The following is an 18,778-nucleotide window of genomic DNA, read 5'->3' as shown; positions in this document are numbered from 1 at the left end:
ATACATACAGGTCATAAAGGACTATTAACCAGAATAGAGAAAAAAAATTCTTACAGCTCAATAAAAAGATAGCTCAAAAGGCAAATATTTGAACAGGTACTTCCCCGAAGAAAATACAAATGTCAAGCACATGAAAAGATGCTCATCGTCATCAGGAAATACCACTTACACATCCACTAAAGTGACTCAAATTAAAAACAATGACACCACCACGCAGTGACAAGGCTATAGAGCAACTGAAGCACTTGCATACACTGCTGGTAGGAATGCAAACTGGACAAGGTTCACAGCTTCCTTTAAAGTTACACATACGCTTACCATACGACTCAGCAACTCCACCCCCGGGGTATTCATCCAAGAGAGATGAAAACATATATCCACACAGACTTGTGACATATATACATAGCAGCTTTATTCATAACAGGTTAAAACTTAAGATACTCATCAACCTAGATGTCCAACAATATGAAAAGCTACAAATTGTGGAATATCCATACAACAGAACAGTACTCAGCAATAAAAAGTAACATACTACCGATATGCACAGTAACATGGTGAATCTCAACATGGGTGCATTTCAAAAGTATTATACTGAGCAAAGCAGTGCCAGATGGAGTACATATTGTATTGTATCTGAAATTCTAGAAAAGTCAAATCTAATTTATAGTCACAGGAAGCAGAACAGTGCTGGCAGTTGGGGTAAAGGGGAATGACTGCACATGAGCATGGGAGAGCTTTGGGGTGATGGACATATTTCAAAACTTGATCTAATGGTGATTGCATAGGTGCTTACATCTGTCCAAACTGTAAATTTATAATGGGTGTGTTTTCTCCTGGGTAAACTGTACTTTAAGAAAGTTGACAGTGTGCAGAGGATATCATGGTTCGTCTCACATTCTTTCCTGCCCATTAAACCTAGAGTCAATATTGTGGTCTATCCCAAGTCTAAGTCAGTAGACCTTTTACATATCCTGAACAAATGTTTACATTTGCAATAGAATTTCCACAACTTAAAAAAAAATCTGATTAATCTGATTAGAAAAAATGTCCTAATTTGGTTTTTGTCTCATGCTTACTTTGAAATACAATCTGCACTAATCTTTGTTGGGGTTAGACGGATTCCTATAAATATCCCCTGTCCACTCCGGACTTCTGAGCCACTTGACCAAAGGAGCCAGGCGAACAGAGAATCGGTATATCAGGCTTATTGCTGCAGAAGTCTAGGTTAGAGGGTGTAATTCAGGTTTGTGCCAACACTGGCCACCTAATATCAAACCCCCAATTAGACAGACCTCCCCAAGGTGCAGCTGTCCTGTACTACCACAGGTCTCCCTTATAGAGGCAGAGGGAGACGCTTCACTGCAAAACTTACACATCTGTGAGGTCTGGCTCTCCGCAGGCTTGACAAGGCTAAAAGAAGAGAGAAAGGAGCTTTATGTCCAGTTGTTTATCATAAAGTCCCTCTCCTTTATGATAAACATAAAGGTGGGGAGGTGGGAGGAGAGAGATGAGGACCCTTGTTAATAGTCATCCAAAGCAGCACTGTGAAAGGAAGCCGTCACCACCCTCTGCCTTCCCAGCAAAGTGAAGATCAGCACGTCTCAACCTTTCTTCTCCACGGCACACACAGCATGCGCTAAGGCACAATCCACGGCATGCCCGCAACAGGGCCACCCCTTCTCTTCCATTCCGGTGGGCATATTTAATTGCAAGTGACACTGAAATTTACTTTGATAATGATTTACAAAATAAAAATTTCTGTATTATGGTTAAAAAAGAAAACACTACTTTCTCAATCCTAAAATGACATCAAGTACAAAATACAGTCAGTTTAATGCCTCTCAGAAAAAAACAACCCACACATACATATTTAATATATATAGCCTTTGATTTGAAGATAATTACAAAACTATGGTCTTGTGTCAATTCAGAACTTCTTTAGAGATGGCTATATCATGAAATCAAAGTCCAGAGTCAATTTAGAAAGGCTCCTGACTCACAGAGCCTGAAATTAAAGAAATGATTGACCATTTCCTGCTGCTGGGAAAGCAATGAAACAAGTTTTTGACATCGTGATATAAAGCATAATGTTCAAACTAAAAAGGCTATCCTGATCAATGATAACCATGGAGACCCCAGCTTTCTGAGACAAAGCTTTTTTATTTAGGTCTTTTTATAATTTTGCCATACAGCATCAATTTAAAAGCTTTGCATACTGAGACAACTACCATGAAATGTTGTACACAGGCCCTAAGTGTGTGATCTATACCTTGAATGACTTTTCAATGTTTACGTAGCATTTTTTAGCATATTGAAGGTAAATGCTCTATAATCTAAGAACCTGCTGTCTAGAGAATAATATATGATTCTCAAATTATCAGGCATAGTGTGGGTGTATAGTGTTCTGACTAATGAGTGTTTATGCTACACAATTTCAACCAAGAAAAATACAAATTACATTTGATACAATTTTGGTGTTTAGTGTTGTGTCAGGAAGTATAAATATCTTTAATACTACCATGAGCATCAATTATTTTTTTTAGAGTCAAAAGAATTTGTTATTACAGTTGGTAAGTTTAGTAAACATCAGTACATCAGAATTCACATCCTTATAAAATAAAACATAAGCATTTTTCTCTTCATGCAGAGAAGAATCTTAGCTAAGCATTTGGGGGGCCTAGGGAATGAGCTGCCTTTCTTCTCCATGATTTAGGATTTCTTTTCCTCCTCCATCTATGTGTAACCATTGTATGTCTTATATCTAAGCAAGGAAGAGATGACCCTGGCCTACCAATGTCAATCCAGGGGACCAAAAGCAGCGTCCTGTGGCAACAGGCACCCCACCCTGGGTTTTGCCTCGTCTGGGGTTGAGGCATGAACCTTCTACCGGAAACAGTTCCCAACTGACAACTATCTGTCCTATAATATCAAAAGTGATGACTTCTTGCTTTCAGATAAGGAAAATATTACAAAGAAATCCTCTTCCTTTCTTACAAACAGAAGAAACTGAGGTTAAATTACTCCAAACTAATTCAGCTCTTCATAGAAAAAGCTAGCATTTACTGAGTACTTCATATGCAAGATACCATACAGGTGCTTTACATACTTTATTTTCATACATGAAAAAAGTAAATCAAATTTTTTAAAGGTGAACAACACAAAATAATGGGCAAATCTTTGAAATACAGAAAAAACTATTCACAAATTACACAATAACAAACACCTATTACTTAAAACAACATACCAACTTCTTCAGATATCCCACTATATATATACTCTTTGAGAAAATCCCTTATTAAACAAAATAAAATATAATTAATATTTGTCTTTTAGGATCACTCTAAAACTAACCTCTCCAACCAGAGCTAATTTTCTAATATAACTTTGGGGGGAAATGTAATATTTTCAAGCCAAGTGCTCACTTCTCTGACTCTGAAAAGAGAGGTAAATATTCCAGTACAAGAAAAAATTTAATCATCTCAGAAAAATAGAAACCATTACTGACATGCTCCAACAGGGTAAGATTTCTTAAAGTAAAATAACTTACTTTCATCTCTAACAAAAATAAAATGAACTGTACACCAATAATAGCTTCCTGAGTGGGCAAAGTAACAGTGCCCGGCAGTCCTATATAATTGTACCACAATGTATGTACTACAAAAATAATTCACGTTAGCAATGACAACATTGATTAGTGGGCCTAACTGTGTTGCTTCAGTGAACTGTTTCTTCAAATATATCCTTCTCTATTCATAGAATCATACCATAAACCACATTTCAGGTTCCGTGTACCCTGTGCCTAAGTTATTCACTCATTACAACACTAATAATAACATCCCTGGGTTGTTTTGTTTTGTTTTTTTTGAAGAGATAGGTAATTTATTTATTTAAAATTGTAATTATTTCTCATTTTACTGAGTAGTTCCAAACAAGTTATCTAGAAAAGGAATTCGAAATCATCAGCTGGAAAGTTATAAACTATCAATTATATTTTCAAGGTTTTTAAGTTTTTATAAAGAAAGAAAATACTGCTTGTGACTGGAACAACATTGCAGTACAATTAATTTATGATGTAACTATAAGAGCCATTCATTAAAAAGAAAATGCACATCTTAAAAATGACTCACTTGTGGTAAGGACTATCTACTTTAATAATTCAAAAAATAAAACCACCATTCTCACATTTATCAGTACTTCCCACATCCAACAAACACTGAAGGTGGCAACTACCAGGACTATCATAATTTTAAAGTCCAAACCACCACCAATCAAACCTAAGGGAAACTACAGAAAATGTTCAGAACATACACATTTGCACTCATTTCCAGCTGAACTTTCAAAGAATCTACATATAACCAAATGACAATTCTGAATCCAAATAAACGTCAAAAGTAGTCAAGCTTTGTGACAAAGTCATTCTAATGAAACAAGAACACAACAGGCTTTTTTTTTTTTTTAGGAGGGAAACAAACCACTTACTTCCTTTATCATAAAAACATCAACAAGTCCACATCCGAGTAACACTGGCCATCAGGTTGTTCGCTATTTGAGCAGTCCCTTCCCAGGTGCGTCATTAAAGTATCCCCTTATATATTTGGATTAAGTTTAATCAAAAACCGTTGTAGTCAGTGTTTTGATCTTAAGAAGTTTAAATTATAACTTACACCAAAGCAGAGTCCAAACACTATATAATAATTCTACCCTTTAGTTCTTCTATGCCTCATCTGAAAAGCTTATTTTACAAACAGGAGTTTTGCCCTGTTTCTCCAGAGTAAATGCCCATGCGCCTAACACTTTAACTGGCAATCAAAAAGGTAGATTCGAATAGTTCCCACTGTGCTTCATCGGGCTTTGATAAAAACAGAGCCATCGGGCGCGGCCGCACCATCTTCCTCCTCGGTGACGGTCTCCACAGCCCCAGAGGCTGAGACAATGACCATCGTCTTGTTTGCTGAAGCAGGCTTCTGTTTTTCAGCAATAGCTGCACAGACAGCCACAATCTCATCACTTTCAAAGTCATAGTCGGGGATGGACTTGGGGGAGACATGCATCACTTCCGCCGGTGCATCACTCTTTTTAATCCTCTGCGCAACCTTCTGCTGCTCCTGGAGAGTTCTGGCCCAAGACAGGTCTTCTTTCCATATTTCCGGGTTCATCGGGTAGATATGAAGGGCCACCTGGAAACTTCGAATTGCCTGGGGAAAGAAAAGGTCATATTTTTCTCTTCTGCTGTGACTGTAATTCATAATGTCCAAATATCTTTTATTAACACACTAGACTGTTAGGATGCCTTAACCACTGGTTATGACTGGGATGAAAAAAAACAAAGGTTATAAAAGTGTGAAAGAGACTGACAAACTGCTGAGGAGGACTAAAAGTCCATTAAAACAGAAATATTATGGTTCAAAACAAGGTAAATGTGTTGTTCAGCTTCTGTAGGTCAGAAAATACAAGAATCTAGGGATTTCCTGGGCTATATCACACTCAGGTAGGTAGCAGGAATACACAACTTTGAAATCAAAGGCTGAGATCGTTATACTGCTAACATGCACTGACTGTCACAGGAGACAAAGGTGTAGATGCTGCATAATGGTAAAAGGGTCGATTCCCCAGAACTATGTACTACATAAATACATATGCACCCAACATCAGAGCATCTAAGTATATAAAGTAAACACTGGCAGAACTGAAAAAAAAAACATAAGGAAATAAGGAAACAGAAGACTTGAACAACCCTAAAGAGCAAAGGACCTAACAGACCTGTACAGAACATTTCCTAACAGCAGCAGAATGCACATTATTCTTAAGTAATCACGAAACATTTTCCAGGATAGATCACATGTTGCACACAAAACAAGTCTTAACAAATTTAAAGACATACCAACCATCTTTTCTGACTACAATAGAATAAAACTACAAATCAACAGCAAAAGGATAGCTGAAAGATTAACAAATATGTAGAAAATTGAACAACACACTCTTGAACAATCAGTGAGTTCAAAAAGAAATCAAAAGAGAAATTAGAAAATATCTTGACACAAACGAAAATAAAAATACACTAAAACTATGGGATGCAGCAAAAGCAGGACCAAGAGGAAAGTTCATAGCATTAAATGCATTTGTTAGAAAACAAAGATCTCAAGTATAAGAGCAAACCTTTATACCTCAAAAGATTAGAAAATGAAGAACTAGGCCTATAATCATTTTCCAACATACACACCTAATTCTGCTCAGAAATCTAAATAATTACTCATAGAGATTATCCAATAATTAACTTTTAACGTATTGCCTGTTGTATTTAATTATGTATTATGTTTTTATATATGGAAAAAAGTAAGTTTACCCTTGTGAGTCCGCAAGAAGTTTATTCTTGTATTATTATTTATTAATTACTGTATTATTTTCCATACAAACAACTGTAAACCTACTTCTGCCCATGCCTGTAGTAAGAATTGTCTGGTCCAAACAAGTTGAGAAATGCATTAAGTACCAGATTATAGTAAACTTGACACAATGAGTATTTCGTTTTTATCATGGAAATAACGGTAATAACTCTCATCTGTGTTTGTGGTTTAATACCTTTAAGAGATAATTTGCAATTTATTTTTTGCACAGATTTGATAAATGACTAACTTTTGGGTTCAGTTGATCAAAAATGTTAAAATAAAACATTAGCATTATAATCATCTGAATTCTTTACCAAGACTATCTCTCCTAATCCAAGCTGAGCGCGCCCCAAAGTCTGCCAAGACTCCCACGAATGCGGGTTTCTCTGGACAGCCATCTCTGCAGCATGAACGGCAGGGAACATTTCATGAAGCGACATCAGGACCTATAGTCAAAAGAGAGAAACCAAACCTGTCAGTAATATTCAGAAACTAGCAAACCACTAATAGACAACCATGCATAAATAACCCTTTTCATTTTTAAACATCTATTTTTACCCTAGTAAACAGTATTTCAGTGGTTTTGACCCTCTCCATTGCCATTCAGGGTCATAAATTATATTCTTCTTCCTGCTCCTGAAATACTACAAAAATATAGACTAGTCCCTTTCCAATTACTGTGCCCTGCTGTCCATTCGGTTAAAACCATGCAGTCCTACTCCAACCATGGTTGCCCAGAGCTATCTGACCTCTCAATTCTACTTCTATTTATTCTGCTTACAATGTGGATTTTATGTACCTGAGGTCTTGCTGTTCAACTATGTATATTTAAATTTGTTCAACAGGCCCTGGCCGGTTGGCTCAGCGGTAGAGCGTCGGCCTAGCGTGCGGAGGACCCGGGTTCAATTCCCGGCCAGGGCACACAGGAGAAGCGCCCATTTGCTTCTCCACCCCTCCGCCGCGCTTTCCTCTCTGTCTCTCTCTTCCCCTCCCGCAGCCGAGGCTCCATTGGAGCAAAGATGGCCCGGGCGCTGGGGATGGCTCTGTGGCCTCTGCCTCAGGTGCTAGAGTGGCTCTGGTCGCAACATGGCGATGCCCAGAATGGGCAGAGCATCGCCCCCTGGTGGGCAGAGCGTCGCCCCTGGTGGGCGTGCCGGGTGGATCCCGGTCGGGCGCATGCGGGAGTCTGTCTGACTGTCTCTCCCTGTTTCCAGCTTCAGAAAAATGAAAAAAAAAAAAAAAAAGAAAAAGAAAAAAAAAATAAATAAATAAATAAATTTGTTCAACACTCATCCTGTCCCTAGTGAACTCCCTCTTGCTATAAAAATCAGTTAAATACTCCACAGGCCTCCCCACCACTGGGTTCTTCAAACCACACAAACCAGAAAAAATCAGGGACTTCTAGAACCCTCCCCCCAACTAGGAAAAAGGGCTTGGTTTTATCTATAATCTTTGGGACCATATGCATCTCACAAAATCTGTGACATAACCATCATTATCAGTTGCACATTAATCAACTCATCTCATAGAGTTTACCACAAATCCTGTCTTGAATATGTACATATTCAAGGTTGAAAATGACTTATCCAAACGAAGGTCCTCATACCACTATTATTATTTATTTGTTTGTTTTCTGGATAAACTAAAATCAGAGCTGATAAAGAACATGCCCCCCATCTGAGGTGACCATCAGGAAAGATATCTGTTAGGTGTATAGACAAAGGAGGCCCTGGCAAAAATATGTCCAATGCTCTGAGACTTGGAATCTTTTGGATAACTTAATCAAAGTGCTCAGAGGTTTTCTTTATAAACTTTCCCACAAAAATATTAGAAATGTAATTTTAAGTACAAATGTTATTTTTAAACTATTAATAAACTGAGTCTGTTCTGACCTCTGGCTAAAGACTAGTCCATTTGCAGAGAAATATCTTCATCTAGATTCCAATCCATCAGAAGAAACTAAGTAATTGCTAAGTCCACTACAATTAATTTCCGAGGAAAGCAAACACATTTTTTATTTAGGAGACTACCAGTGACTTTTTAAAACGTGTCCATCTGCTTAGTTAAAATGAATAATTAACTGCACTGTGAAGGTAAACAAATTTGTAACTTGATTCGTAAGGAAAAGCCATAAATAATACTGTAATAGTTTGTTGTTTTTTAGTGAAAGAGACAGAGAGAAACAAAGGGACAGACAGACAGGAAGGGACAGGGATAAGAAGCATCATTCTTTGTTCTTAGTTGTTCATTGACTGTATTCTCCTATGGGTTTTGAGGGGGTGGGAGGTAGAAGCGGGGACTACAGCTGAGCCAGTAACCCCTTGCTCAAGCCAGCGACCATGGACTCAAGCCAGTGACCTTAGGCTTTAAGCAAGCAACCTTTTGGCTTCAAGCCAGTGACCATGGGGTCATGTCTATGAGACCATACTCAAGCCAGCGACCCCACACTCAAGCCAGATGAGCCTGCACTCAAGCTGGTGACCTCAGGGTTTTGAACCTGGGTTCTCTGCATCCCAGGCTGATGTTCTATATACTGCGCCACTGTCTGGTCAGACTGTAATATTTTTTTTTTCAAATAAATTGTATTTAAAAAAGAAAACGGAAGGACATGCTGTTTTGGTTCATTTTTGCTTACCAAACAAACACAGTGCAACTTCACAATGCAAGGAAAACCCTCCCCAGTCCTTACCTGGGATTTCATCTCATACAGGGTAGCATCGTTCGGTGTTAACTGCAGCGCCTCATCCCACTTCTGAATTGCCTCTCGGTATCTGTGGTTGTTAAAGTTACACTTACATCATGTTTCCAGTTAAGTCCTTGAGAGTACATAACCAAATTCAAAAACCAGATACTAAGGAATCATTGTTTATCCAGAAATACCACTATTCAAAAACCGATGAGAATGACATTACAAAAAGAGGAAAATTTAAGAGATAAAGGATAGGGACAGCAAAAGAGAAAAAAGCAAAACATCAATAAGAGACATTGAAAAATCTTTCTCCTAGATTTTACTTTCTGGGCTGAGCAATCTCCACAAGCATTTCTCTTTCTGTCCTCCACCTCAGGGTCTGCATATGCTGTCATTCACTTTCAATGCATTATAAAGAACTTTTCCGAGGCATTTACCAGCCAGTTGCAACGCTGGGCTCGAGACTACAGCAGTGCGGCTGACAGAGATGACAACCTAAAACGTTGCCAGGTGATTTTGTCCAGGTTCTTCAGTTTTAAGTTTCCTTGTCTACAAGCTCTGTGAACACAGAGACCATGTCCTGTTCATCACTATAAACGCATGGTAAGTTTATAAGATACAAGTCGGCCCTGGCTGGTTGGCTCAGCAGTAGAGCGTCAGCCTGGCGTGCAGGGGTCCCGGGTTCGATTCCCGGCCAGGGCACACAGGAGAAGCGCCCATCTGCTTCTCCACCCCTCCCCCTCTCCATCCTCTCTGTCTCTCTATTCCCCTCCCGCAGCGAGGCTCCATTGGAGCAAAGATGGCCCGGGCACTGCGGATGGCTCCTTGGCCTCTGCCCCAGGCGCTAGAGTGGCTCTGGTCACGACAGAGCAAAGCCCCGGAGGGGCAGAGCATCGCCCCCTGGTGGGCAGAGCGTCGCCCCTGGTGGGTGTGCCGGGTGGATCCCGGTGGGGTGCATGCGGGAGTCGGTCTGTCTCTCCCCGTTTCCAGCTTCGGAAAAATACAAAAAAAAAAAAAATAAGATACAAGTCAAATAAATGATAAGCAGTAAGGAGATGGTTATTTCCACCACCACTTTTTCACTGATATTCTCCTAGTCATGTCTCTCTTTTTTTTAATTTTTCTAAATTGATTTTAGAGAGAAAGGAAGTGGGGGAGAGAGAGAGGCAAGAACATTAACCTGCTCCTGTATGTGCCCTGCCGGGGATCGAACCAGCAACCTCTGCAATCGGGCCAACACATTAACCAACTGAGCTGTCCAGCCAGGCAATATCTCTTTTTTGAGCTCTACAAGTCATACAGTCAGCTAAAATCACCACCTAGATGTCCCCAAAACATCTCAAACTCAATATGCTCAAAATTCAGATTTTTACAGGGTAATTTTTAAACAACTACCCTGGCCAGCAGCTCAGTTGCTTAGAGCACTATCTTGATATTGTCAGTTGAAGCCCTGGTCAGGGCATATGCAAAAGTCAACCAATGAATGCATAAATAAGTGGTACAACCAATGAATACATAAATCAGTAAAACCAACCAAAGAATGCATAAATAAGGGAACAAATGAATGCATAAATAAGTGGAAAAAAAGAAATATGTCTTTCTCACTTTTCCTTCCTCTCTCTCTAAAAATAAATTTTAAAACTTTCTAAAATTAATAAATAAAATAATCTAGAGTTGCATTTTTCCTTCCTCTCTCTCTAAAAATAAATTTTAAAACTTTCTAAAATTAATAAAATAAAATCTAGAGTTGCATTTTGAAGAAATCAATGACAAAATAATGTGTAGTTACATACAATGAGCATTCATTGTAAGAAACCTAATTTCCTGTAGCTTAAGAAAGGCTCAAAAAGAAAAAAAGTATTTTCTAACTGCATGTTTTCTCAAGACAGCCAGATTTAGGGAAAGGGGAATGGATCAGGAAGAGGTTATAGAGATGACATGCTAGATGCAGACTACAGGTCCAGTAAAATATATATATATACTTTAAAAATGAATATTAAAAAATATTATGCTGTTTTACTCACTGTCATTTATTAAAAGTATGTAAACATAGGATTAGGTTGTCATAAAATCTACTTTCAGTAATTTAAACTACTTACACAAAAGAACAAATGAGTCTTTAAAAGTTTCTATTGTAATTTATTACAGACAAGAACCAACAATTCAGGATGGATCAGTTCACCCGGGAAACAGTAGGAAGGAGCTCTGAAATTACATGAAGGTGTACACATGCTGAATAAAGGTCATTTTTCAAAGCAAATTAAAACAATGATGTCAACTTGTACCTAGTACAGGACACTTCTTAGTTGTTACTTTATTGAAAGCAACTACCCTATTCTACTCCTTGCTATACTGCACAATGTATTTTCTGAAATAAGTAGAAAGTCACAATTTTAATCTCCCAACTGTACTTCAGTTACAGGGATCACTTAAAACATTTTAACATTTATATTATTCATTCATAACATTAGCAGGCACCTAAATGTTACAAAATAAAATTCACCAGAAATTAACTTCAGTATCAAGGAATAATTTGGGTCAAATAAATATATATATTAGTAAATGGGCAACACCATAATTTGCTGCCTTAGTTTAATTATAAGTATACAATAAAATCACAAAATATTAAAAAAGACAAAAAATAAATAGCCCCCCCCTTCACCAGGATGAACCCAATCACAGGTCTTTCTGCTTCCTGAAAGAACAATGCTGTGGCCCCTTATCTAAATCATTCTGGTAAATAGCGCCTCATGGCCCCAGTTCTTTTTCTTTATAGAACAATTTGAAAGTTTACATTTGTTTCTGTGTTTGGGTAAACCAAAAAACTCTATGCGATAGGTATTCTGCCGACCAAGGTACATACAGCTGTAGCACCCAGCAAGATAGGACTTAACACATACCAATAGTTTCTGAAGGAACAGGGTGGACAGACTCTGTGGATGAATTAGCACAATATGGAGCAGACCCTGACAAGAAAACAGCTCCCACTGCCTACTGCAAAGCTTTCTTTTTTTTTTTGTTTTTTGTTTTTTGTTTTTTGTATTTTTCTGAAGCTGGAAACGGGAAGAGACAGTCAGACAGACTCCCGCATGCGCCCGACCAGGATCCACCCGGCACACCCACCAGGGGCGACGCTCTGCCCACCAGGGGGCGATGCTCTGCCCTTCCGGGGTGTCGCTCTGCCGCGACCAGAGCCACTCTAGTGCCTGGGGCAGAGGCCAAGTAGCCATCCCCAGCGCCCGGGCCATCTTTTGCTCCAATGGAGCCTTGGCTGTGGGAGGGGAAGAGAGAGACAGAGAGGAAGGAGGGGGGGATGGAGAAGCAAATGGGCGCTTCTCCTATGTGCCCTGGCCGGGAATCAAATCTGGGTCCCCCGCACGCCAGGCCGACGCTCTGCCTCTGAGCCAACTGGACAGGGCCTAAAGCTTTCAATTCCACAGCTAGAAATGTAGTCTTAAGAATCCTAATGTATCGCAGCATAGTTGGAGGAACGAGTAATAAAAACAGAGTACAGGGAGATGACGTCAGAGTAATGGCGCGGTAGGAAGCGATACCAATAAATCTCCCCCAAAACTCAACAAGACCTTCAACCAGAAACAGAAAAACCTATCCTTGGAGCCTCCAGATGTTTCGCAATACACCCGAAGGTATGGTCGAGCAAAAAATTGGCTAAATATATAATCAAACCCCAAAGGAAATAGGGAGTAAGAAATGCTCCGCCTTCCTCACTAACCTAAATAGGGCTGCTTTCACTGGGAACTGAGAATATAGAAACTGAGGTGGGCAAAAGGGGTGAATAGATCCAGGCCGCGGCACAAACGGCCGAACCAGGCTGTGGCATGGAGATCCAAGCCGAGGAAAAACTGTGCCTGTGGCAACCCAGTCAATACAAGCTAACAGTCGCGCCAAACCCAGACAAAGAAAGACAAGCGGGGCAGCCATTTTCCCCGATCTCCTGGTCAGCGCGCGCAGATAGTGGGCGAGAGATTCCTCCGAGTGCCTCAGCAGGGGGCGCTCGTGTTATCCCACAGAGGGGCAGAGTCAGGGGCCTTTGTGTGGGCTGAAAGCGGAATATCCAGGCCACCCCAGCGCCCTGAAAAAGCCGCGCACGGGGAGGGACCGAGAGCCAATTCCAACGCTGAAACTTTTCATGCAGGCGGGCGTTTCACTCAGAGGGTGAGGCGGCCGGCCTGACATCCTGGTCTGCGCATGCAGATAGTGAGAGATTCCTCCGAGTGCCTCGAAAGTGCATGCCCGTGTTATCCCACAGAGGGGCAGAATCAGGGGCCTTTGTATGGGTCAAAAGCGGAATCTCCAAGCTGCCCAGCGCCCTGAAAAAGCCATGCACAGGGAGGGAGCGAGAGCCAATTCCAACACTGGAACTTTTCCATGTGGGCAGGGGTTTCACTCAGAGTGTGAGACTTCCGGCCTGATATCCGGGTCTGCACACAGATAGTGAGTGAGAGATTCCTCCAAGCGCCCCGGGAGTGGGGCCCTGCCCGTGTTACCGTATACAGTGGCAGAGCCAGAGGTCTTTGAGTGGGCAGAAGCCCCGCCTGATTATGCTAGCAGCTCTGACTGACTGAGCCTTACCCAGAGCCCTGTGCTGAGTGGAAATAGAGTGGGGAGTTGCCAGTTCTTTGAGCCTCTTACTATCCAGGCAGAGGCAGCAGCACCCCCATAGCTGGATTATCAGGCTACTAATTGAGGAAGGAAAGGCTAGGAGAGAGGCTCCAGGAACACGGACTCTCTCACTGTCGGAGCCTATAAATGCTAATGAGCCTCGACTGCCAACGAGACTCTCTCACTGTCAGAGCCTATAAATGCTAATGAGCCTCGACTGCCAACGAGACTGAAATCGCCATAGAGACTTATCAACTGCAAACCTCTACCTGAGCGTGCCAAAGGGGCAAACCCGGGGTACAGAGTCACCGACAAGGAAGAGGAGGAGAAAAGAAAAAGCAAGAAGATAACCTCTCAAAATCAAGAATAATCCGCAGGCTTTATAACCTATCCCATTTTATTATATTTCTTCGTTTGTTTCTCTTATCTTCATTCTTGATTTTTTTTTTCCTCCTACAATTTGGTCGTTTAACTCTCTGCCGGTCTTACTCTCTCCTCTCCTTGAACTAAACTACCCATAAGTGTTACATCTCCCATTATTTTTTCTTTCCTCTCCTTTCTCTCTATGAGGGTTGCATTCCAAAACCCTTAACTCTCTCTCTATCTCTTTTTTTTTCTTTTTTCTTCTTTTAGTGGTTCCCTCTTTTTTTCTCTCTCTCTTTCTTTTCTCCCTCTGTATTAGTTTCTTCTTTTCTCCTTTACGTCTCCTCTCATTCAAACCTCAATAACAAACAAATTATCTTATCTGAGACTCAAACTTATGTTTGTGGCATTTTGGGGGATTTTTACTTCACCTTTTTAACTCACTAGCAGTACTCCCATCCCTGGCTCTCCATTTTATCTAGTTCTTGTTCCACTAAATACAATAGTAAGTTTTTAATTTGTCCCCCCATTTTCCTGTTTCTCTCTTATTCCTCTCATCATAACTCTTAGTCAACCAACACCTAAACGCAAATCATTGTATTCTTGACCCAAATTTTTTCCTTAGTTGCTTTTTCTGGGTCCATACCTCCTTTTTTTTTCTTTTGTTTTTCTTTTTTTTTTTTTGCCCCTTTATTACTTCTCCCCAATTCAGGCCCTCCATTACAAGCATTGTTTGTTCTATTTAGTACAATATAATTCACAGTTCACCACAGATTTTCCAAGAAAGAGGGGAGAGGAGAGGAGAGGAAAAAAGGAGGGGGGGAATAATTTCCTTTGTTTTTAATTTTTATTGTATTTTACTTTTCTTTAATTTTTAATATTTTTTTAAAAAAACAACTCTTTTAGATTTTTTATTTTTATTTTTTTAAATTTTTACTCTTTATTAAATCTCATTAATACTATCAACAAAACCACCCCCAGATGCCATTAAAGAAGAGAAAATCGAATATGGATATAAAAGAAAGAGAGGTAACACAGATAGATGAGGAAAAATCTATGGAGAAAAAATTTAATATATTGGAAACCTTGGAGTTAAACGACAGAGAATTTAAAATAGAAATCCTAAAAATGCTCAGAGATAGGATACAAGAAAACACAGAAAGGCAATTTAGGGAGATCAGAAAACAACTCAATGAACACAAAGAATATATTTCCAAGGAAACTGAAACTATAAAAACAAATCAAACAGAGATGAAAAACTCAATACACGAGCTGAAAAACGAGGTAACAAGCTTAGCTAATAGAACAGGCCAGATAGAAGGTAGGATTAGTGAAATAGAAGACAAGCAACTTGAGGCACAACAGAGAGAAGAAGAAAGAGACTCAAAAATTTAAAAAAATGAGATAGCCCTACAGGAATTATCTGACTCCATCAAAAAGAATAACATAAGAATAATAGGTATATCAGAAGGAGAAGAGAGAGAAAATAGAATGGAGAACATACTCAAACAAAAAATTGAGAACTTCCCAAGCCTGTGGAAAGAACTAAAGCCTCAAATTCAAAAAGCAAACAGAACTCCGAGTTTTCTTAACCCCAACAAACCTACTCCAAGGCACATCATAATGAAATTGGCACAAACCAATGGCAAAGAAAAAATTCTCAAGGCAGCCAGGAAAAAGAAGAATACAACATATAAAGGAAGGCCCATTAGATTATCATCCGATTTCTCAACAGAAACTCTACAAGCTAGAAGAGAGTGGACCCCAATATTTAAAGTCCTGAAAGAGAGGAACTTTCAGCCACGAATACTATACCCATCAAAGCTATCCTTCAAATATGAAGGAGAAATAAAAACATTCACGGATACAGAAAAGATGAGGGAATTTATCATCAGAAAACCCCCACTCTAGGAATTACTAAAGGGGGTTCTCCAATCAGATACAAAGAACAAAAAAAAAACAAAGCCACAAGTAAAAGCTCCAAGAAGAACACAATAAAACCAAATTTAAACTGTGACAACAAAAAGAAAGAGGGGGAGAGGATGAAGATTAACAGTAGCAAAGGACGATGAAGTGCAAAAATACTCACAAAATAGTGCACTACAATGAACAGGGTAGGAACCCTTTTCATTACTTAAAGGTAACCACCATTGAAAAAACCACCACAGAAGCACATGATTTAAAAATGATAGCAACAGAGGAAAGATGTATGGAATACAACCAAATAAAAACAAAAGATAGAAAGATGAAAGAGAAGGATCAAACAAGACACAAAACTAAGAGAAAGCAATCTATAAAATGGCAATAGGGAACTCACAAGTGTCGATAATTACACTAAATGCAAACGAATTAAACTCACCAATAAAAAGGCATAGAGTAGCAGAATGGATTAAAAAAGAAAATCCAACTGTATGCTGCCTACAAGAAACTCAGCTAAGTAACAAGGATAAAAACAAATTCAAAGTGAAAGGCTAGAAAACAATACTCCAAGCAAATAACATCCAAAAAAAAGCAGGCGTAGCAATACTCATATCTGATAATGCTGACTACAAGACAGCAAAAGTACTCAGAGACAAAAATGGCCATTTCATAATGGCTAAGGGGACACTGAATCAAGAAGACATAACAATTCTTAAAATATATGCACCAAACCAAGGAGCACCAAAATATATAAGACAGCTACCTATTGACCTTAAAACAAAAACTGACAAAAATACAATCATACTTGGAGACCTCAATACACCGCTGACGGCTCTAGATCGGTCATCCAAACAGAGAATCAACAAAGATATAGTGGCCTTAAACAAAACACTAGAGCACCTGGATATGATAGACATCTACAGGACATTTCATCCCAAAGTGACTGAGTATACATTTTTCTCCAGTGTACATGGATCATTCTCAAGAATTGACCATATGTTAGGCCACAAAAACAATATCAGCAAATTCAGAAAAATTGAAGTGGTACCAAGCATATTTTCTGATCATAAAGCCTTGAAACTAGAATTCAACGGCAAAAAAAGAGGAAAAAAATCCCACAAAAATGTAGAAACTAAACAACATACTTTTAAAAAATGAATGGGTCAAAGAAGAAATAAGCACAGAGATCAAAAGATATATACAGGCAAATGAAAATGACAATACGACATATCAGAATCTATGGGATGCAGCAAAAGTAGTGATAAGAGGGAAGTTTATATCACTTCAGGCATATATGAACAAACAAGAGAGAGCCCAAGTGAACCACTTAACTTCACACCTTAAGGAACTAGAAAAAGAAGAACAAAGACAACCCAAAACCAGCCGAAGAAAGGAGATAATAAAAATCAGAGTAGAAATATATGAAATAGAGAACAGAAAAACTATAGAAAAAATTAATAGAACAGGGAGGTGGTTCTGTGAAAAGATCAACAAAATTGACAAACCCTTGGCAAGACTTACCAAGGAAAAAAGAGAAAGAACTTATATAAACAAAATCCAAAATGAAAAAGGAGAAATCACCACGGACACCGTAGATATACAAAGAATTATTGTAGAATACTATGAAAAACTTTATGCCACTAAATTCAACAACCTAGAAGAAATGGATAAATTCCTAGAACAATACAACTTTCCTAGACTGAGTCAAGAAGAAGCAGAAAGCTTAAACAGACCTATTAGTAGAGAAGAAATAGAAAAAACCATTAAAAACCTCCCCCAAAATAAAAGTCCAGGCCCAGACAGCTATACCAGTGAATTTTATCAAACATTCAAAGAAGACTTGGTTCCTATTCTACTCAAAGTCTTCCAAAAATTTGAAGAAGAAGCAATACTTCCAAACACATTTTATGAGGCCAATATAACCCTCATACCAAAACCAGGCAAGGATGGCACAAAAAAAAGAAAACTACAGACCAATATCTCTAATGAATACAGATGCTAAAATACTAAACAAAATACTAGCAAATCGAATACAACAACATATTAAAAAAATAATACATCACGATCAAGTGGGATTCATCCCAGAATCTCAAGGATGGTTCAACATACGTAAAACGGTTAACGTAATACACCATATCAACAAAACAAAGAACAAAAACCACATGATCTTATCAATAGACGCAGAAAAGGCTTTCGATAAAATACAACACAATTTTATGTTTAAGACTCTCAACAAAATGGGTATAGAAGAAAAATATCTCAACATGATAAAGGCTATATATGATAAACCATCAGCTAACATCATATTAAATGGCACAAAACTGAAGGCTTTCTCCCTTAAATCAGGAACAAGACAGGGCTGTCCACTCTCTCCACTCTTATTTAATGTGGTACTAGAGGTTCTAGCCACAGCAATCAGATAAGACAAAGAAATAAAAGGCATTCATATCGGAAAAGAAGAAGTAAAGGTATCACTTTTTGCAGATGATATGATCCTATACATCGAAAACCCCAAAGAATCCACAAAAAGACTACTAGAAACAATAAGCCAATACAGTAAGGTCACAGGATACAAAATTAATATACAGGCCCTGGCCGGTTGGTTCAGCGGTAGAGCGTCGGCCTGGCGTGCGGGGGACCTGGGTTCGATTCCCGGCCAGGGCACATAGGAGAAGCGCCCATTTGCTTCTCCACCCCACCCCCTCCTTCCTCTCTGTCTCTCTCTTCCCCTCCCGCAGCCAAGGCTCCATTGGAACAAAGATGGCCCGGGCTCGGGGAATGGCTCCTTGGCCTCTGC

At 39.2% G+C, this 18,778-nt stretch overlaps 1 protein-coding gene across 2 annotated transcripts in view; it reads right to left on the bottom strand.

The window, feature by feature from the left end:
• Positions 1–387: 387 nt before the first annotated feature.
• The window catches only part of TTC33 (tetratricopeptide repeat domain 33), a 40,145-nt gene continuing 21,754 nt past the window's right edge, over positions 388–18,778 (bottom strand). For both annotated transcript variants that reach the window (XM_066378612.1, XM_066378606.1), the window contains exons 3-5: positions 9,076–9,157; positions 6,701–6,832; positions 388–5,195 (exon numbers count right to left, since the gene is read on the bottom strand). In XM_066378612.1, the coding sequence (XP_066234709.1) occupies positions 4,842–5,195; positions 6,701–6,832; positions 9,076–9,157 (568 nt within the window). In that variant the 3' untranslated portion in view covers positions 388–4,841. The remainder of the gene's footprint in view (positions 5,196–6,700; positions 6,833–9,075; positions 9,158–18,778) is intronic.

The sequence above is a fragment of the Saccopteryx leptura genome, chromosome 1 (genome assembly GCF_036850995.1).
Source record: "Saccopteryx leptura isolate mSacLep1 chromosome 1, mSacLep1_pri_phased_curated, whole genome shotgun sequence".
Classification (NCBI taxonomy): Eukaryota; Metazoa; Chordata; class Mammalia; order Chiroptera; family Emballonuridae; genus Saccopteryx; species Saccopteryx leptura.
This window is presented reverse-complemented; position numbering and strand designations above follow the sequence as displayed.